The sequence below is a fragment of the Chrysochloris asiatica genome, unplaced genomic scaffold (assembly GCF_000296735.1).
Source record: "Chrysochloris asiatica unplaced genomic scaffold, ChrAsi1.0 scaffold00016, whole genome shotgun sequence".
NCBI classification, from domain to species: Eukaryota; Metazoa; Chordata; class Mammalia; order Afrosoricida; family Chrysochloridae; genus Chrysochloris; species Chrysochloris asiatica.
In genome coordinates, this window is record NW_006408534.1 from 2875347 (window position 1) to 2898535 (window position 23189).

The following is a 23189-nucleotide window of genomic DNA, read 5'->3' on the forward strand; positions in this document are numbered from 1 at the left end:
CAACAACAAGGCAAAGAGTATCGCATTTTAGAACATTCTATAAAATACTTGGAACATAAGTTGTGACCCAAAATAGCTCATGCAGCTGCCTGGACCCCACATCATGTATGAAAACATCTGTAGTACTTTGGACTCTTTTTGCCTTTCTCATAGAAGACAAATGACGCGTTCTCAAGTGAAGATGTTTGCAGTAAGAATGTACCACCTATTCCAAATACTGTCAGGGTATGCCAGACATCTTACATACGTTACTCATTTGTGTTAAGAAGGCTGTCAGAAGTAATTCATTGTAAGTAATGACATACACACTTGGAATAACTGGAGGCAGACCAGTTATCTTGAACAAAGTGATCTTTTCACCTTTAAAATGACCAAGGGGAACAGAAGCTGCCTAATTCTAGATATTACTTTTTTTTTCCCCCCTTTGCTGATGGGAGACAAAATTCCTAAGACAAAAGAAAGCTTTCTAAGTAAAACAAGCTTACCAGACAAATGTTTTCTTTCTTTTGTGCCAAGAGATGAAGAGAAAATGTTATTCCCCATGAAACCTATTTCTTTAAAGAACTTTTTACAAGTGACAAGTTCAACTCATATTAAAAATATAATTTCCTTAGGCATTTATAAAATTAGGACATGCAAAGCAAAAGTGTGCTGATACAATGCGGTTGAGGAAAACAGTAAATGTAATTAATTAAAAATTAAACTGTATTTCCAATCTGAAGAAAATTGACAGCACGTGTAGTGAGGTGAAGACAAAGTAGATGCTTCTGACTGTCAGCAAGGTGAGATTGGCAGGGTATCTGGGATGTCGAAAAGGGAAAAGATTTATGATCTTGGATGGGTTTGGTATCCATGAGTTGGTGTGCTATGGGAAATGATTATCCAATAATAAAAATAAGTTACATAACTTATTAAAGCAAAAGGAAGTGCTTTGATATAGATGGAAGGAAAACACTAGCCCAGAGGTGGGTTTCTAAAGAAGATGAGAATCTTACTGATGCTACCCCAGACAGTAATGGAGACAAATCATTAGAACCAGAGCAAAGGACAAAGTTAAATAGCAACTGGAGGTGACTGTCCTCTCCCACCTCTAAGCTTTGGCAAATGCTGTTTTCTCAACCTATTAAGATTATCTTCCCTTTGAATTCATTATTTTAAAACCAATTTCAAATAACAACAGCTCTGTAAAGCTTTTCCAAAAGCACAAAAACAGAATTACTCACATACTTCTTGGCTTTAACAGAACTTTATTTATGCCACCAATTTAACAAATAACAACATTAACCCTACTTGTTGTTTAGTGCCATCAAGTCAGTTCTGACACACAGTAACCCTGGACAAGAAGTGGCTGGTGAGTTTGAACCACCAACCTTGGGGTGAGCAGTCCAGTGTTTATCTAGGTACCATTATCCCCCATATTTTTCAGGAAAAAAAGAAGGCTTAACAAAAAATAACTTGAACCACCTACGTTGCAGTTCAAACCCACTTTGCAGTCCAGCGCATTAACCTGTAGAGCCACACCAGGACTCCAGGAAAGGATAAGGCATAAATTTCAAATGCCTAGAAATTCTCTATCACCAGGAGGAGATACGACAGTTCTTATAGGACACGGGCATGTGTCCTGTTTACAACTGGCTGTTAATTATCACCCTAGAGTATTTCTTGTTGCTGCTGATAAGCACTGTGGAGTTCGTTTGGATTCATAGTGACCTTGTATAGGGTTTCCGAGGAGTATCTATCTGGTGGATCTTAACCATCAACCTGATGTTTAGTAGTCCAGCGCTTACCCTACAGTGCCACACCAAAACACCTACTTACAATGAGAAAATTAATCAGGAAAGAAAAAAAATGTCTTATTTATTGCCTCCTTTTTTCCTTTGAAGGAGCAGGGCATATTTTTTAAGTATAAAAGTAATGGGAGAAAACAGAAATTATAAAGCACTCTGTAGATCTGAACACAGACAAAAACTCTTTAAAACAAGATAATTAAATAGCTAGGGGGCCAGAAGATACATCTTCAAAGAAAGATCAGCAGGAAAAACACAAACCAGAAATGGCAGTATGATCGGCAACTACAAGAACAAGCAAGTTGTTTGCTAGGAAGCCATCAAGCAAGCAATCAAGGCCCTTCAGGACAAAAACCCCTATAAGACTGAAACTCAAAGGGAACACATGAGCAGGCATGTAAGGTTGCTGGCAACCACATTAGGCTATTGGTGAGTGGAAGTGGGGGAACGGCAGCAATGAAGAAGTGGGCTGAGTTCAAACATGGTCCATTGACTCCTGTTGACTTGGAGATGAGAAAGAGAAGAGGTTGGTCCAAAGTGTGGTGAGACCTGGGGACACCTGAGCCCATGGATAAGGACACAGCCACAGAGGGCTAGAACTAAGAGTAAATCATACAGCCAATATCCAATATGAAATGAGGGGAGATGCAAAAGAACACCCAAATTTTCAGGTAGCACCCACTTGACCTAGCCTTGATGGCTTGATAATCAGAACTCAACTAGAGGATGATTAAAAAAAAAATTTTTTTTTTGATTAAAGGAAACGAGGGTAAATTGCTACAATTTGATGAACTTGGCCTATACTCATGGATGTAGCAGCTCAAAATACCAAGAGAGGGAAGGCGTCTTCACATCAAGTATCAGTGCTATCTCCTCTTGTATACAGGCTGATAGGGATGGGCAGCTTAGACACTGGCTACCTAAAATGATGGGGTGACTGGTTTACAAATTTTCTAGAGGGAGTTAAGTTTAAGAGTGTGTAGGGGAAGATAGGGTCTCCACAGAATAGTTTTCATCTTGTCTAGATGGGTCTGGTGAAAAGAGATGGGGATGAGATTCTTATGATTCAATAGTATTTGTTATCATGACTAATTGAGCCTGTTACAATTGTAAAGATACAAGTTTTGTAACAAAAACAGGGGAGCAGTTAATCTTACTGTCCAGAAACAGAGGACCTAGAACCATCAAGGGAGAAGAGTACAAACAGAATGCGGGACCTTATCCAGAGAAGCAGTGACACCAGAGATGGAGGCAGAGATGAGGACATGGAGAGAGGAAGCAGCTGAGGACTCTAGATTCATGGGAAGAGAGGGACTGAGAGCTGGTGGCCAGGAGGCAGGCTTGCAAAATGTGACCTTTGGTGGTATAAATTATTATATATGCCTGAGTGTTTTTTTGTTGGATTTTTTAAAAGTTAAAATGAATACAGAGGAATGGTAGGGGATTATAATCATTGCAATGAAACAAACTATGTGAGTTGTTGAATATAAAATTGATGATTTGTCCTGTGAACTTTCACTCAAAATCACAACTTTAAAAACAAAAACAAGATGATTATAAAATAAAAGGAATTTAGAAAAATCTTAGAAAACTTGCCCTTTACTAGGAAAAAACGGGTATTTAGAGTACCTAAGTAGCACAAGTAAGAAATGTACAAGGCTCGAGTTCATCCAGATCTACCTTTGAAGAAAAGCCTAGTGATGATCTAGTTCCAAACAGATCAAAAACCCTCTAGAGCATAGCTTTACTCTGATACATGTGCAGTCATTGTGAGGTGGAACTGACTCGACAGCAACTAGCTGCCAATATACGTACATGCATACTTCTGCACATGTATTTTATAAATATATATATAGAGAGAGCGAGCTCTGGTAGCGTAGTGGTTACGAATCGGGCTGTGAACCGCAAGGTCAGCAGTTTGAACCTACCAGCGGTTCCGCGGGAGAAAGATGAGGCTTTCTTCTCCCGTAAAGATTTACAGCCTCAGAAACCCTGTGCAGGGTCACTATGAGTCGGAACCGACTCCAAGGCACTTAACAACAATATATATATACAATATATATATATATATATATATATATATATATACACACGCACACATATATATATGTGTGTAATTTATAAAAAATTTGAAACCTTATACAGGAGAAAAACATTAACACAAATTTACAAGAGGAAACACAAATGTTCAATAAATATATAAAATAAATATTTAAAAATTAGAAGCATTCAATGAATTATTAAAGGGGATAAGGATATAAAATAAATATTGAACAACAAAATTAAATGTGCAGTTTTTAATTAGAAATTACTATTTACATTTCAAAATATATTCTTTTTAATTCAGAAAATTTTTCTCAATAGTTCACTCTTAGGAATAAAGAAATAATTCAAAACTGATAAAAGTTTATATTAAAAAAGAGGCCTATTAAAGTTTTTTATGTAACGATGAGAAGTTGACAAAAAATGGTTTTGGTCAACACGTGAAGAATAGTTTTAAAAAATCCTGAAAAATGAACTATGGTATACCAAAGGAGCTTTGGTAGTATAGTGGTTGCACATCAGGCTGCTAACCTCAAGGTCAGCAATTCGAAACTACCAGCTGTTCTGCAGGAGAAAGATGAGGCTTTCTACTCCCGTAAAAATTTACAGCCTTGGAAACCCTGTACGTACAGTGTTGCTATGAGTTGGGACCAACTCCACAGCACACGACCACCACCACCATCACCATGGTATACCAATACAATGGAATATTATGCAAGCTTTCAATATAATCCTTGAATAAATGAAAAATGCTTATGATAGATAAGTGAAAAAGAAAAACATAGAATAATACGCAGAAAATCATTTTAACTACTGAAATAATTACAAGCTGAATGTTTGTAAACGAGATCATAAAAGAGTGTTACTTTATCCATTTTACCTTTTTGAAATTCCTAAATTTCCCACAGTGAACATCAGTAATTTTTTAAGAGCAACTTTATTGAGATATAATTTACCTACCAAATAATTCACTTATTTCAAGCATGCATTTCAATGGTTTTTTAGACAAGTCACAGAATTGTGCAACTGCTTATATTGCTTTCATAACCAGAAAAATGTAAATAAATAAGTCTGAGGTTTACAGACACTATCTAAAAATACATTGTGTTCTTTTATATAAATAAATACTCTCTGCATTTCACCACAAGGAGGAACCACTTTCAAGAATGCCAAGCAAAATGTGCTCCAAATAGCTTAGTCAAAACAAATGACAGGTAGCATGATTCCCTTTTCTAAGGCTACTTGCTCTAATCTATTCTTAACTGAAGTTCAAATGAAACCCAGAACTCTGATGGCAGTATTTACCTTTACAGTGCCTGCGGTCCGGAGTTGGGCTATAGCCCCGGTGGCATGAACACATGTAAGAGCCTTCAAGGTTGGAACAAGTACCATTTATGCAGACGTTTGGTTCCAGGCATTCATCCACATCTTGAAGAATGTTGCATAATGAAAAGCAAAAAAATAAAAGAAAAATAAAAAGAAATAAAACATGAATAACATTGTCTGGTTAGAAATGGAAACAGTGAGTCTTGAATAGATGGGCAGATTCTTTCAAATAAACTTTCCAAAATTAACCCTTAGGAGGCAAGAAAAAACTGCTATGAGCTCAATGTTTGATGGATCTATATTTTAAGTGATTACTTTCTGCAAAAGAACTAAAAAAGGAATAAATATAAGCACTCTGGTAATATAGTGGTTACGAGTCCGGGTTGCTAACCTCAAGGCCATCAGTCATTAGCTGCACCACTGGAGAAAGATGAGGCTCTCTGTTCCCATAAAGATATACAGCCTTGGAAACACTTTGCAGGGCCACTATGAGTCGGAACCAACTCTACGGCACACCACCACCACAATGAATAAATATAATGGAAAACATAGTGGGATCGGGGGAAATGGACAAACAGGGAAGAGGGGAGGTTTTAGAATAATAACCTCTCCAAAGTAAAACTTTACATAGAATCAGACTTGGGTTGAGGCCTATTCAGGGAATTGATTAACTTTGGTAAAATATAAGTGTTCACAGAAGGCAGATATATGCCTTGCAACCTAGGCTACTAACAGAATAATTTTAACATAACTGTGAAAAGACTATAATAAAAGGCTCTAATCAGTACACTAAAGACCAATCTAAGAAGAGAAACATAGCTTGCTTGACAGTTTGATGGTGTGGAATACGGGAAAGTGCAGATTAAATACTAATAGCTAATCTTCATCAAGTATTTACTGCATGCAAACACTAAAGGCCTCAGGTATATATGTGTAAACTGTAATTCATACATTAGGCTGGTCAAGCTACTGGACATTTCCATTTCCTGCCCCACTGGCTCCTCAGAATCTTCATATACATATATAATCTATACACATATAATACATATTCACATGATATATATATACGAGTAACATAATTAATTATTCAATAGCTTTTTCAAGGGTTCCGAGTTAGAAATGCTGAGATTTGAGTCCAGATAGTATAACTCCAAAGCTTATCCTTTCAACCTAATTATATGCTTCTGTCATTGAAAAAGTTAAATCGAGCGATAGAAACAGATGAACAAAGAGAGAATTAGAATTATGAGTTTATCTGTGATTTTATAATTTTCTAACACAATATTTATCTTGAAGGAGCTCTGGTGGCGTATTGGTTATGAATCGGGCTGCGAACCTCACAATCAGCAGTTCAAAACTACCAGCTGTTCCGAGGGAGAAAGACGAGGATTTCTGCTCCCGTAAAGATTTACAGCCTCGGAAACCCTGTACAGGGTCACTATGAGTTGGAACCGACTCCACGGACATAACAAGAACATTTATCTTGAAAATAATTGCCTACATTTTCACTGATTTATTCAAAACCATTGATTAAGCTTCTACTAGAATTTTGCTATTTAATAATGTGATACCTTGAATTTAGTTGGAAAGACATTTCTATACAAAGTCTTCTTAATTCCCACCAAGTGATTGGGTGGGACCATGCAAGTAAGGTGTACAGGACTCTAAGGTTGGGGTAGGTTGGTTTTACCCTCCAGTCAGTTGTAAAAGGGGTCATCTCAGAAGCACACAGGGAAGATCCCAGGACCATCAAGGAGAAAGAGCATGAGTGAAGTGTGAGATCCCTGTCCAGGAAAGCAACAGCAGCAGAGACGAAGAAGATAGAGGAGGTGGCATGGAGAGACAGAGCAGATCTGGGCTCTGCGCCCAGTGACTAGGACAGAGGCCAAGGCACCACATGGCTGAGAAGCCAAAGACAAGAGTGAGGTGTGTCTGCAGTACAGCAGAGAAGAGGCTTTCCTGACTGGAGAACTGCTGAGTCCTGAGTTGTTTTTTGATCCTAACTTGGACCCTGTTGACTTTCCTAATAAACCCCATAATCTTGAGTATTGTTATATGAGTTCTGTGTGGCTACTGCAATGGATTATTGAACCCAGATGTGAAGTAGAGAGTGCTGTGGGAGGAATGATTGGTGTCAGAACAGGGTAAAGAAGTTTGTAGGGTAGAAACATGCCTGACCTCTGCTTTATAGGAACTGGTCTTGGGCTGATTTTGAGTTTGATTCTCTTGCCCCCTTGTGAAGTCAGGGGAAGTCAGACATGGTCTCCACATGGTTTTAGTAAATAATAAAAGAAATTGGAAAAAAAAAAATTGAGTTCTGTGCTCTACTTTAATGCCACAGAGTTAAGTCCAAGCGACAGATACATAGATGAGCAGCAGTAACCAAATCCTTAAAGAGGAAAAACTTAAGTCACAAAGTGCTGAAAGTGCATACACAAAGTCAGGATTTAAGCTCAGTCTTACAGTAGTTTAAAACTGAATAAAAGCAAATTCAACATAAGGGAGAGACAAAAAGAGAAGACGACTCTTCACTACTTTCATTCTGTCTTATAATGCCTACCACCGAAGACAGTCATAAAGTGTCCTGCTCCTTAATATTGCAGACAGAGTCACAAACACATTAACAAAGATTCAGTCTTGATCCAGTAATACAGAATTCAGATGGCATTACCTTTATTACAACTGTATTCTTTCTCAAGATGTAATTCCGACATAGAGTATTACTAAACTATGGCAAAGGTGTGTGTGTGTGTGTGTGTGTGTGTGTGTGTGGTGTACACACTGAGAAGAGCCAAGCTACTGGCCCTGCCAAGGTGCTTTCTGTCACTTTCACAAAATATCACTAATTAGTGTGAATTGACCCTACCCTATGACAACAAAAATAGTACTTCAGACTGACTCATTATCCTTCCTCTCTTTGGTTGTGGGAATCCACTTTTGTAAACACTGAAAGCAAACAACTTGAAAGCAGCAGCCAAACCCTGGAGCCAAAGTAAATAATGGAACAGAATGAGCATAGACACTAGGCATGGAAATTCCAGACAGCAACGGGAAAATGTCAAGTCCAGTATCTGGTTTGGTTTCTAAAATGTTCACAAGTTCACAAATGTATGGATTGCTCTCTCTCATTATTCATGCACCAGGGCTATACAATGATTTATCGGGCTGTACAAGGTAATGGCAAAAATCCATTTCTAAGACCATATTTTCTTAAAGTAAATTAAGAGACATTGAAGGTTACCATTTATGAGATATGTATAACATTTCTATTTTAGTAGGCTACTACTGTGATTAATATGAAGCACAATGCCAAAGGTAGCCTGGTGTGTTTATTCTTTTCTTTACTTATTACAGGCATAATTACATGGAACCTAAATCCTGTCAAGTCAATCATTTAAATGTAGATAGAACAGTATGAACCAAAAGAGTTCTTGGCTTTAATGAAAGATTATGCATTTGAGGAAATATGTACATGTAAAATATCACTAAGGAATTCCTATACAGAAAGGTGTCTAGGGAGCAGTCACACATAAAAACTCTTGGAAGGTGAAACTGACATGGAACATACTTAGTGTAATTTTAGTCCAGACCTCTCCCCTAAACTGCATACTAGGCTGGTTAATATATGGGACATTTCCATTTCCTGCCCTACTGGCACCTCTAACTCTTCATGCTCCAAACAAAACCTTTCCCCTGCAGTCTACTCCTTTGGCTTTTATTCCCTATACCCTATATGGTACCATTATCCACTCAGATGTCCAAATCAGAAACCTGGGAAACATCCTTTCTAGATTCCTTCCCCTCCTTCTTCCCTCACATTCAATGAATCACAAACTCATATCAATTCTTTCAAATGTCTCTCATATGCACCCACTTCATTTTATTTCTACTGTTACCGTTCTTTCTCACATGGGTTACTCCATAGTCTTTTATATTTGCTTTCCTAGCTAAAGCCTTGTCCTCCCTAATCCATTATCCAGTATGCAGTCAGAGAAATCTAAAAGACAAATATGATCAAAGTGTTATTCTTCTACTTTAGAAATTTTCGGAGGTTTCAATGCTGTTCTTCAACTTGGTCAAGGACACAAACTTGTGGAGCCCTTGGAGGTAATGACAACATTAGGCCTGTTGTCCATAGTTACTACTTCCAGTCCTTAGGAGAATCTTCCAGCATCAATGCCTTGGAAAGCAAGGTGGTCCCTATCCAACTTCACTATCCATCATCCCCATTCATGCACCCCTCACTCACTCTGATAGCAGAAGGTGATTATGTTTCTGGTTTCCTCAAATTGGAGCTCAAAACTCAACTTATGCTAGGAATATGGGTTTCTAATTCATATTATCCAAGTTATTACAATGCATATACATAATGAGTTAAGCAGATCTTTGTGTTTTAACTCAGGCAGGAACCTTGGTATCATGAAAAATATTGAGTCCATAAGAAAATTAGTTCCAAACTCCAAACAAACTTATCAATAGCCTTTTGACACAGAACAATTTGGCATGTGACATTCAATGAATGAAATACTTATACCTCCCAGAAAAAGAAATTCCTAAGAGGTTTGCAAGTAACTACTTTGTAGGTAAGATTACTCAAAGGCTGATGAATCCATCTCTGTACCATCACCTAGTCCCATTCTGACCTTCTCAGCTACAATAATCTTGTCAAGACTCTAACAAATCCCTTTTGAAAACTAGATTTGCCAAGCCTACAAGATCCTGAGCCATGTATCTAATATTACCTGAGCAGAGAAGACAGACAGGACCGTCTGGCATGACTGTCCTTAATGAGCCCTTATTCTTGAGATCATCACTTCCCTTTTAAAACATTCCAATTTATCACTTGAATCATGCAGTCTATAGCTCTTTTGTCAAGAACAACATGAAGATCAACAACCACTACTTCCTGGATCCCATCTTCTTTCCTCTTTGAGGGGAAATGAGGGCATTAACGATGCTCCCGTTCTTTGGTGACTTTCCACAGTCTACAACGGCAGAAATGTCACGCAGCAGGTCAGCAATCCCACCTGCACGCTCCCCCTCATTGCTTTGAGATGGAATTCATCTGGGGTAAGAACCTTTTTCAAATGGCCCTCCCTAATGTGCTGGGAAATAACCCTGATGGTGCTGTACGATAAGCACTGAACTGCTAACTACAAGGTGAGCAGTTGAAATTCACCATGAGAGCTTTCTGTTTCTGTGAGGACTTAGAACCTTGGAAACCCTATCCGGGTCCTTATGAGAGGCAAGTGCTTATCAGAACAGTGAGATAAAGAGTCTCGGCTACACTTGAAGCGCAGTAGCTCCTCAGGATGTCAGGTCCCTTCTGTCTCTTCTGAAGACACGAAGCTATGCAGAGGCAAAGCTGCCAATAAAAACATGTTACACAATCCTCCAAGAGTCATCATTACTTTACAGAATTGGGGAAGAGCATCCAAGTCGGCTGCATGCATCCTAGACCAAAGAGCCAAGGACGACCTCAGATGAATTCATTCATGAATTCCCTTCATGTACTGGCTTCCTACCTCACTTTTCCAAGGAATATTATGTCTTTCAGCAAAACTAAACTGTGACCACCTATGATGCAGGCCTGTCATCGCTAACTCCACAAGTCCTGAGGGACCATCATGGCTGTTTGCAGGGGTTGACTCCAACCATGTAGATTTCTCTTTTCAGGAACTCTTCTTTTTACTGTTGTCTTCTATTATCTCGTGCTCTCATTTTCTCATGTGCACATGAGAGATCTATGAGATATTGTACATACCATGACAGAACACTGGATTTGAAGATAAAAGGCTTAGGGTTATATCCTGACTCTGCTATTTATCACCAGAGACCTTAGGCGAGCCCACTAATCTCTTTGAGAATTCAAAGACAATTGCCGAGACGGTGAAATGAGGCCAAAGTCCTTTGTAAAATATTGAGAAGGTTTTGTTTATAACCAGTCACTAGTCTTCCCACACAGGCATGGTACATCCCAAAGTGAGGGTTGTGATTTTGATTTCTTTTTATGACTACATCTTCTCTGCCATCTAGCAGATGATAAACCAAAAGCAAAACCCAAATTGGTTGCCAAGTTGATTCCAATTTAAATGGACTCTATCAGCCATAGCAGAACTGTCCTCTAGGGTTTCCAACGTTGTAGTCTTTAAAGAAGCAGATCACCACATCTTTCCCCACCAGAGAAGTTGGTGAGTTTGAACTATCAGCTGTATGGTTAGCAGTCAAGTGCTTTATCCACCATGCAACCAGGGCCCCTCTAGCAGATGATAGGTGCCTTATAGGTAGGTGACTGGTTGATCAGAAGACTTCTTAGCATATCATAGAAATAGCATAACTTAGGGATAAAGTTGATGTCTAGACATTTAGTAATAACTCAAAACGGAGATGTGGGGCTCAGTTAACATCTTATATGAAGTGTAATATGAAGGTCTTCAATGTCAGATAAGTCTATGAATAGCCAGACTCCATGAATGTTAATAACACATCTGAAAATGAATCTAGGGGTGATAGGAACCCCTAGACCCAAGAGCTCCCCATGCTTATCATTCAAGTTCTCTATTCCTGGTTTTGATACAGACTGTGGCTAACCAGTTGCCTAGCACCTATCCTATTGAGAGAACTTAAATTGGAGTCAGAAAGTCATCATTCCCTTAATAAAGAACTAACAAAGAAGGATTGCTATGATAAAACCTCAACAACAACAACAACAAAAATTGTGTTGCCTGTACAGATAACGTAGTTTGTCAACAAAATCAACGATATTGTTGCTGTTCACCACTGTCTAGTCAGCTCCGACTCATGGTGATCCCATACAGTAGGATGAAATGATGCCCAGTCCCGTGTCATCATCCTGATTATTTTCATGTGGCCATTTTATGGTCACTGAGTTTTGAATGCCTCTCAACCTAGGGGGCTCATCTTCCAGCACTAAATCAGACAATACTGTAATGATCACTGGGTTTTCATTGGTGAATTTTCAGAAGCAGAACTTCAGGCCTTTCTTCCTAGTCTGTCTTTAGTCAACTATAGAGCAAGGCAATAAAGTAAACCCCAAAGAGGCTAACCACATATACCCAATGGCTGATAGATTTTGTGTCTTGTGAAGGTCAGCAAACAAAATGAAGTAAAAGAATGGAAATGACAGTATTATTACAGAAGCAGAAAACATTTATCAAAAATCACCAATACTCCTACAGAGAAACATCATGATTCCCAAGAAACTCTGGTAGTGTAGTGATTACAAGTCAGGCTGATAACTTTAAGGTCAGCAGTTCAAAACTACCAGCTGTTCCATGAGAGAAAGATGAGGCTTTTTGCTCCCGTAAAGATTTATCGTCTCAGAAACCCTATACAGGGTTGCTATGAGTCAGAACCGGCACCATGGCATATAACCACCACCACCCACCACCATATTGTTGTTGTTGTTGTTGTTATGTGCCGTGGAGTTGGTTCCGACTCATAGCAACCCTGTACAGGGTTTCCGAGGTTGTAAATCTTTACAGGAGCAGAAAGCCTCATCTTTCTCCCGCTGAACGGCTGGTAGTTTCCAACTGCTGACCTTGAGGCAGCCTGATTCGTAACCACTACGCTACCAGAGCTCCTTCCATATTTGCAGCTAAATAAAGAAGCTCAGGACTTACAAGGAAAGTACGAGACTGGACTACTGAAATACATAAGAGGATGTGTTAGTGACAGAGAGTGAAAAGGAATGTGAGATGAGCTGAAAGAAAATTGCCTGAGTATTAAGAAAATTTTAGCGTAAAATTTACTTAATACGCAACAGTGACTACTACGTTTCTTATATTTTGGGACAATTGGGTAAAGAGAACAGATGTGGTACGTGAGCAGAAAAGGTTATAATGATTGTAGGGTCCTACTTTGGCAAAACACATAATTTGTTGTTCTTGTTGTTAAGTGCTGTTGAGTCGATTTTGACCCATAGAGACCCTGTACAGGGTTTCCTAGGCTGTAAATCTTTACAGGAGCAGAACACTTCATCTTTCTCCCATGGAACAGCTGGTAGTTTTGAACTGCTGACCTTAAGGTTTGCAGCCTGATTCATAACCACTACACTACCAGAGCTCCTGAATGCACATAATGAGGTACCTCTCCTAAGGAGTCCTGGTGTGGCGCTGTGCGTTAATGCACCAGATTGCAAAGCCATTTGAATTTCAAGGTCAGTGGTTCAAGCTCACCAGCTGCTCCTCGGAAACCCTATACAGGGTCGCTATGGGTCAGAACTGACTCAATGGCACTTAACAACAACATCACTTACCTAATTCTGACCTTGCAAGGAATCACTTTTGATCTCCACTTTAACAGATAATAAAAACTAAACTTCAGAGAGGTCACATTGGTCCAAGTCTGTCGAAATTCAGGGAAATCAGATCTCTGTATTAAAGATGCTGACAGTACCTTTAAATAATGAAGTATTCAAGAATATCCTTTGGGGAGATAACTCTAGTCAGGATTGAAGCAGACTAGCTCTCCAAGAGTCATAAGAAACCTGTAAATTGAGTACCTGACAGGCTGGCTTCCCTCAAGAAAGCGCTAGGTTGGAGCAGCCCTTTGGAACTGGCCAGAACTCAGGGTGATGAAATAGTCATTTGGGGCTGGATTGAAAGGGCTGGATGTGAGGTCCAAGGAACACAATGTTGAATGATGAAAGTGATTCTCGAGAGAGTACCGAAATCCACAACTTGAAAGAAGAAGCTACGTTAACAGAAGAGCCAACAAGAGTTGCCAGAAAGTATTAAAGCATCATTAGCATTAGGCAGACCTTGGAAATCATAACCATTTAGAAGTAGACAATACACTGGTGAGTTTATATGCCTGGAATTAAACACGAGTGAAAAAAAAAAGTCATCTCCGGGACACCACCTGCTAACATGGTACCTGTTTCTGCCTAAAACAGTTTCTGTGCTAATTCATAAACCAAGGAGAGGCATCTGTCAGTAAGATTCCGGTTACATGGCATGAATACTAAGAGGCCACCACTGGTTTCACCAAGTTCATTGTTTAGTCAGTGAAAGGAGAAGAGTAACTGGTATCAACCTCTGTACAATGCACTGTGGGAACCTTTAATGAAACCCTTTAACTGAAAAAAGATGTCTACATGAAAAGTGATGAGTTTAAAGAATATTATATTAAATGAAAGCAACATTATGTAAAACAGTAGACACATTTGATTGTAACATGTGAAAATATGCAGTCAATGAGAGATGTAGAAAATAGAAGAAGCATATTCAGAGTTATGGTACACAACAGCACTGTGAAGTAGATTATCTCTCTGCAGATAATAATTAACAAATACTAAATGGAGGATTTTTCTCCAATATAGTGAGACATGAAAAGTTTTTAAAGTCCTTAGGGACTTTTGGTGTGGCACTGTAGGATCACCACTGGACTGTGAACCACATCATCAGTAGTTTAAATACACCAGTTGCTCCTTGGAAACCCTATACAGGAACTGATTGGATGGTACTTAACAACAACAACAACAATGAAGTTCCCATGCAGTACCTGACTGGTGTGAATAGTTAACGAGCCTGAAATCTAACCAATAGGCTGGAGGTTCAAGTCTACCTCAATCAGTCACTGAAAACCCTGCTGACACATGTGGGGATGCCATTAATCACTTCAATTCAAGGGCAACTGGTGGTTTTTATGCTTTTATAAGGAGCTCTGTAGCATTGTGGTTACGAATTGGACTTTGAACCACAAGGTCAGAAGTTTGAAACTACCAGCTGCTCTGCTTGAGAAAGATGAGGCTTTCTGCTCCCGTAAAGATTTGCAGGCTCGGAAACCCTCTTCAGGGTCACTATGGGTTGGAACCGACTCGACAGCACTTAACAACAACAAACAGACTTTTTAGTTAAAATTGGAAAAAAAGTATTTGATACAATTTTCTCTTCAATACTCCTCTCTCAAGGACCTTTAGCGGCATAGTAGTTACACATTAGACTGCTAAGTGCAAGGTCAGCAGTTTGAATCCACCAGTTACAAAACCCTATACAGGGTCACTAGAAGTTGGATCCAACTTGATGGCACACAACTACCACCCCACAACCAACCAACCACCACTCTCACGCTGCTTTATTTTTCTTCATAGAACTCACCACATCTGACAACATACTGGTCACTAGTGTACTTACCTCCACTTGATTGTAAGCACAATAAGGGGAGGAATTCTATTTTATTCACTCTGAATCCCCCAAATTTGGAGAAATATCTGGCACATAATTGTTGCTGTTGTTGTTTGCTGCCATCAAGTCAGTACCAACTCACAGCAACCCTAAGCAGAACAGAACGAAACACTCCCCAGTCCTAGGCCAACATCACAATTGTTGCTACACCGGAGTCCATTGCTGCTGCCACTGTGCCAATCCATCTCGTTGGGAGTCTTCCTCTTATTCTCTGACCCTACACTTTGCCAAACATAATATTCTTCTCATACTTTGGACAAATTATCAACTCCCTGCTGATAATACATCTGAAGTATGAGAGACAAAGTTTGGCTATCCTGGCCTCCAAGGCGCACTCAGTTGCACTTCTTCAAACACACATCTGTTTTTCCATTTGGCAGCCCATGGTTCTTTCAATATTGTCCTCCAACACCATAACTCAAATGTATCAATTCTTCTACGGTCTTCCTTATTCACTGTCCAACTTTCGCATGTGTGTAAGATTATTGAGAATACCTTGGCTTGCATCAGGGGCACCTTCATCCTCAAACTGACATCTTTGCTCTTTAACACTTTAAAGAGGTCCTGTGCAGCAGATTTCCCTAATGCAATATGTTGTTTGATTTCTTAGCTGCTGCTTCCATGAGTGTTGATGGTTGATTCGAGCAAAATGAAGTCTTTGACAACTTTAATCTTTTCTCCATTTATATGGATGTTGTTTATTGGTTCAGTGTCGAGGATTTTTTGTTCCTTTACATTGAGCCGCAGCCCATACTGAAGGCTGTGGTACAGGTATGGGTGGCACATAGTTAATAATATATATGTTAGATGAATGAAAAACATATATCAATTTGTATTGTCAATACACTCAACTCAAAGGTAAATTTAAATAAGGACTGCATATTTTGCAAGGTTTTTTTAGAGTACTTGAGAATTGAAATGTACAAAGGCACAAACACAAAAAGACAGGGCTGAACTTTCATTGCTGTTGTTAAGTGCTATCAAGTTGGTTCCAACTCACAGAAGGAACAGGATATTACACTGGCCAACCCTGCATCATTCTCACAATTTTTGCTGTTTGAGCTCATTGTTGATGCCACTTTGTCAATCCAGACCACTGGGAATTGTCCTCTTTTGGCTAACCTCCATTTTATCAAGCATGATGTCCTTCTACAGGGTCTGGCCCCTCTTCTGAAAACATGTCTAAAGTACAAGAGACTAAGTCTTGCCATTCTCACTTCTGTGGAGCATTCTGGCTGTCCGTCTTCCAAGACAGATTTGATTGTTCTTCTGACAATCCATTTTATTTTCACAATATTCTTCTCTAACATCGTAATTCAAATGCATCAATTCTTCTCTGCTCTTCCTTATTCATTATCCAACTTTCACATTCATATGAGTTGATTGAAAATACCATGGTGTTTTCATTAGCATTGTTAGAATGTAGCAGAAATATCCAATCAACTCACGGGCTCAATATGAACAGAAAGGCATGTTGCAGTATCTGCTTTGTGTCACACTCAACTTTTAGACATCTGAAAGCTCTACCACCATAAAATTAAGATGGAAAATTCATTTTGGTATAACTGGAAACACCCCTTAAAAAGAAGTTAAGAAAAGCTGTACTGCACATTTAATATGAACAATTAGTGGCGCATACAATCATTCACAGGGGAGTGGCTTGATTTATAGACTACATTTTGTTGTTGATAGGTACTGAGTCGGCTCTGATTCTTCATGCACAACAGAACGAAACACTATCTGTTCACACACCATTCCCACAATTGTCATTATGCTTGAAGCTGCTGTTGCAGCCTGTGTTAATCCATCTCATTGTAGGTGGGGGAGTCTTCCTCTTTTTCACTGACCCTCTACTTTACCAATTATGATATCCTTCTCCAAGGATTGGTCCCTCGTGATAATGCGTCTAAAGTGTGAAACACAAAGTCTCGCCATCCTTGCTCCTAAGGAGCATCCTGCTTACACTTCTTCAGTGACAGATTACATAGGATCTAAAAAACTTACTCAGAGCAGAAGGAAAACCTGCTTACTTTTAATAATAGGACATACACGACCTTAGCAATGTTATTTCTCGGAACACTGGTTAAATGGTTAAGTTATTGTTGTTGTTGTTGTTAGGTGCCATCGAGTCGGTACCGACCCATAGCGACCTTATGCACAGCAGAATGAAACACTCTCTGATCCTGGGCCAGCCTCACTACTGTTGCCACACTTGAGTCCATCGATGCTGCCACTTGGCTAATCCATCTCGTTGGGGATCTTCCCCTTTTTCTCTGAACCTCTACCTTACTAAACATGATAGATACCCTTCTCCAGCAACTTAAGTAATAGAGTGACCTAAAATGATTCTAGTCATCTGGTTGGCAAAAATAAAAATCATTTTTAAACAGAGTGCTGCATTTCTATCACTAAACTGGGCCAAATGGTCACAATTAGACTGATTTTATACACATGGGTAAAGAAATTCATTCACTACTACTCCAACAAGAACTACTACTCTAGCTAAAGAAACACATTGATACTGAGGACTAGTCACTGCCAACTTGAACAGTCACGTCCCTTCACTAAATTCATGAATTGGTGTATGTTTACACTGATGCCATCAATGACAGTGTTTTTGGGTAAAGTTTAGGTTCTGGCCTGGATTACATGCATCAGTGTGTGAAAACGTAGAATGTGTACGGAACCTTAATAACAACAATAAAAATTGTGCCACACGGGAAAATTAAGACCCAATGTACTTTCTGAGGGGCTCTAATTATGTAAACAAATACTTATCAAAGAAACAATTAGTGAGATCTTTGCTTCTACAGGAGATTCTAAGTTTCACAACTCCAGGGGTGGTGATACTTGGGAAGAGACTTGGGAGCTCCCGGCCGGGGGCTGCCTGCGTCAGAGGTCGAGAGGTTGAGGCAAAGGCAAACTGGGACTGCTTCTGCCACCCCTTCTTTATTTTTCTTTTAAAAAACTGTGATCCTTTTAAATGCTTTTTGTTTTTTTTAAATCAAAATGTTTTAAAATGCAATTTTAAATATTTAGGGTTTACAAAAAGAATTCTGAAAGTACAAGCTCAGGCAGTAAGGTGGATAGGGTTAGGTTTGACAACAAAATTCTCATAGGACAGCCCTTGGTACTCTGAGGAATGAGCAGGTAGCTTGGCCTAACAGGAAAAATAAAATCTTGGCACAACTTTCCTAGACTTTTTTCTCAACAATGCAGTTTTTCAGTTTTCTTAAAACTTCTTCATAGTAAGTCCCCATGACTGTTCTGTGTCCTTTAAGAAAAATCTATCAGGATGACTCCTTTGGGATCCCCCAAAACACTGTTGCCATACCTTCTGATTGGACTTCTCTGTCTTGAACTTGACTGGTGCAGTAGATCCACTAGGAAGCCACTAAGGAAATTTGTTTTGATTTATTTAGCTTTGACCTTGCTCTCTGGATTATACTGGTAAACCCGAGTCTCCTCCCCAGTTCCCATTTGTTCCATAAATTACCTTCATTAGCTTCAATCTTGCTTAAAAGACCAAGGTGAAGGTGTTCGCTTAAAATTGAAAATGCCAAATGAAGTGAAGTGAGAGCCTAACTTTAGTAGGCATCAGTCACATCAGTGGTAATTCTATGGGCTTCTTCTGCAAGTTTTGAGACTTCAGCCATGGCCTCTTCATTTGTCAAAGTTGATGGTCATCCCTCTCTCTCTTGGCTCATCTCTGAGGTCTTCCCGACTGTCCTTAAAAGCCCTCATGCGTTCCTGCAAACTTGTTGCACATTTTTAATGATTTGAAAAGATGTCCACTTGAATTCTGATAAAAATTTGATATAACCCTGATCACAAAATTGCTTTTTTCATGGCATCAAAAGTGTCAACTTTTTGAAGGACTGTAGCAAAACTAAGATAATTGCATTAATAAAAGAACTTAGTACTCAATGAATGTCTGCAGCCATTCACTGATTGTACACACAAGTTTGAGCACTTTTGTTTGGCATAAACCCATGCATGCATAAACTGGAACCCTAGCAGTACTTTTTGACTTACCTTCATACATATGGTGGTAGTGGTTGTGTGCCATCGAGTCAGTTCCAACTCATAGTGACCCTGTGTAAGGATTCTGGGTTTCTGAGACGGTAAATCTTTAGGAGTTCAGAAAGTCTTATCCTTTTTCCATGAAGCAGCTAGTGGATTTGAACTGCTGATCTTGCAGTTAGTAGCCCAACACGTAACCCACTATGCTACCAGAGCTTCTTTTCATATATAGATATATGGAGCTTCAAAAGCTAATGGAAAAATTCCATTATATTTTCATCCCATTTATTCACAAAATTTTGGAAGTCCCCTTGTGTGTATAAACATTTGTAAAAAAAAGGAAAAGGAATGAATAATTTAACTCATATAATCAAAGTTCTTGCATGGAGTGAAAACGAATTAAACTTAAAAAAAAAAAAATCACATATAGATAGGCACATAAAGGAAAACCACTAAGGGAGAAAGTTAACTGCAGAAGAAATCGTTTCAGCAGAACTTCCAGACTAAGACAAAGAAGAAAGGCCTGGTGTTCTACTTCTGAAAATGAGCGAACAAAACTTGACAGATCACAACCAGAAGATTGTCTGATATGGTGCTGGAATATGAAACTTCTAGGCTGAAAGGTACTCAAATGACACAGTGGCCTCAACGGTAGACTTGACCATACCAATGACTGTGAGGCTGACACAGGGCAACATTTTGTTCTGCTGTTCATACATGTCTGTACTACTAATAACAGTAATAACTAGAACCAAATGTATTTCTGAACCTTCCCAGTACCTAATAGTGGTACTCAGTAATTATCTACTGAAAAGTCAAATGAATAAGTGTAAGAAACATGAACTGTGTGCTACTTCTTGTGCAAAGTTTTCATCTTTTTGTTTGTTTGTTTAATGAACTTCCATTTGTCTATGCAACTTCTTTTTATGCTTCACCTGTCTTTTCCAGGCATCTTCCTTTACATTTTTCTCCTCCTAGTGGTGCTCACTATATTTATGTAATTCAGGGTATTTATCACCTGAATGTGATTTATCACCTAGTGTGGCACTGTGGGATAAAGCGCTGGATTGCAAGGTTGGTTTGGACCGAAAGGTCTGCGGTTCAACCTCACCAGCTGCTCCTCGGAAACCCTATACAGGATTGCTATGAGTTGGAACTGACTCGATGGCACTTAACAACAACAACAGCATTTATCACATGCTGGAAATCACTTTGTTTCAGTGTGATTTTTTTGCCCCATCTGAAATCTCTTATCTTTCATGCCAACACATTTTCTCTGTGATTGTCTTAAAATTAAATAAGTTTATTACATTCCACATTTTTTCCATTTTAAAAGAATATTCATTTGAGATTTCACCACAGATTCAGAAAATGTGCAATGCCAAAGAAGCAAACTGTGCTAAGAATATGAGGGTACCTACCAAGGCACTGTCCGTTCCAGCCTCGGAATCCTTCTGTGCAAGGAACACAGTGATAGGACCCTGGAGAATTCACACACTGTTCATCTGGACAAGTACTTGGAGTCAAGCATTCATTAATATCTGAAAAACCAAAAAGCTAAGTCACATGCATTTTATCAGAATACCAAAAACAATGATTATTTTGTAAAGATCAGATGATCTACATTACAGTAGGGAAACAACAAGTGGTTAAGTGACACACCAGGTCCACACTTAATTAAGCGTACAATAATACAGGGTTAAGTATACCTTGGAGTCCTGCTGTGGTGCTGTGGGTTAATGCATCAGACTGCAAAGCCGTTTGAACTGCAAGGTTGGTGGTTCAAGCTCACCGCTGCTCTTTGGAAACCTTATACAGGGTCGCTATGGGTCGGAAGTGACTCAACAGTACTTTACAACAAAAAGTATACCTTGACTAAAAATATTTTGACACATTCCAAGGAAAAACCTGACCTCAGATTCTTCAGCCGGCAGGACCAGCTCATGCAACTCTGAGAACTGGTAGATTTGCTGGGTTATCTTACTGGACATAAAACTTTCAAAGTGATAGCAAAGCTTGCCAGAAAGAAATCTGAAGAATAGGGATGACAGTAAGGAAGCCAAATACCCACCTGGGGTACTCTTTCTGCAGACACTAGCTACTCTGTGAAATCCTCATTTTGGCTTAATGGACCCCAAGAGCATTCTACATTTAAAGAATTTATCCTATATTTACATAATTTAAAATCTTACATACGATAGAAATCCGTCAGCCATGGAAAAAGAACATCAGAAAAGAGTGAACTCATCGCATACTTCCAAGATTGTATAGAAAACTTGGTGAGAGAATCATATGTCACTGTCTTTTGGTAAAAATACTCCTTATTTTATTATATTTATAGCTAACTTATTAATCATAGTTCTTTTTTATATGGGGGGAAAAATCACCTTCATATGGTTGAGATCATGGTTGCAATAGCCTTTGGCATTTTTAAGATTGTCAAAACTACAAAATGGGGAAGCAGTAAGATATAGGGCAGAGTTCAGAAACCATAGAGTACCAGTGGTTATCAGGTTGTGGGGAAGGGAGGAAGAGTAGAGGGCTTAGTGGACACTGAGCCTCTGCTCAGTGATGGAAAAACTGGCCGACAGAGGAGGATGGTGGGTGAATATCACAATTAGCATAAGTTATGCTATGGCATGTGAAGAATGTTGAAACAGCAAATGCTTTGTTACATGTATATTTATTGTAATGATATATATCAGAATAGTGTTTATATGTGATGTATATATATGTGTATGTATATATGTTGCTGTTATGTGCTGTGGAGTCAGTTCTGACTCATAGCGACCCTGTACAGGGTTTCCAAGGCTGTAAATCTTTACGGGAGCAGAAAGCCTCATCTTTCTCCCACGGAACAGCTGGTAGTTTTGAACTGCTGACCTTGCGGTTCGCAGCCTGATTCGTAACCACTAAGCTACCAGAGCTCCTTTATGTATATATATACATATATGTCATATATATATATATATCATATTTAAAAGACACAAAAATATTTTTAGTTAAACGGAAAGGAGAGTGGCATAAAGTAGGAGTTCATAGATGTTAATGAAATTTCTTTTCCAGACCTCACCAGTTAGTATCTTGAACCAAAAATTTAACTACAGACTTCTTGAGACCTATGTTGTTGTTGTTAAGTGCCATCGAGTCGGGTCCGACCCATAGCGACCCTGTACAGGGTTTCCGAGGGTGTAAATCTTTACGGGAGTAGAAAGCCTCATCTTTCTCCCGCGGAGCGGCTGGTAGTTTCGAACCGCTGACCTTAAGGTTCGCAGCCCGATTCGTAACCACTACGCTACCAGAGCTCCTTTGAGACCTATAGGGGGTTGTAATATTAAGGCAATTAAACACTATTAATTGGGCTAAGTGGTGGTGGCTGTGTGCCGTGGAGCCGGTTCTACTCATAGCGACCCTGTACAGGGTTTCCTAGGCTGTAATTCTTTATGGGAGCAGAAAGCCTCATCTTTCTCCCACGGAGCAGCTGATAGTTTCAAACTGCTGACCACCACGCTACCAGAGCTCCTTAACTGGGATAAAAACTGAACTGCTAATCACAGGGTCAGCAGCTCAAACTCAGAAGCTGCTCTCAGAAACCCTACACAGGGTTGTGATAGTTGGAATTGACTTGATGGCACACAACAACAAAAATCATTATGATTTAATTTTTTAAAAAATTGAATGACAATTAAAACACAAAAACAGGTAGAAAGGATATCATCATGGAGTATATTTACTTCATATTCTGACAAACTCAAACAAATCAAGAGTGGTAATACCTTGGGTACTAGTCCCATTTAAGTGT

At 39.1% G+C, this 23189-nt stretch overlaps 1 protein-coding gene across 4 annotated transcripts in view; it reads right to left on the reverse strand.

Moving 5' to 3' along the window:
* The window catches only part of LTBP1 (latent transforming growth factor beta binding protein 1), a 636211-nt gene that overhangs the window by 141546 nt on the left and 471476 nt on the right, over positions 1 to 23189 (reverse strand). For all 4 annotated transcript variants that reach the window (XM_006835152.1, XM_006835155.1, XM_006835154.1 and 1 more), the window contains 2 exons: positions 20809 to 20928; positions 5136 to 5258 (listed from right to left, as the gene is read on the reverse strand). In XM_006835152.1, coding sequence (XP_006835215.1) covers positions 5136 to 5258; positions 20809 to 20928 — 243 coding nt within the window. The remainder of the gene's footprint in view (positions 1 to 5135; positions 5259 to 20808; positions 20929 to 23189) is intronic.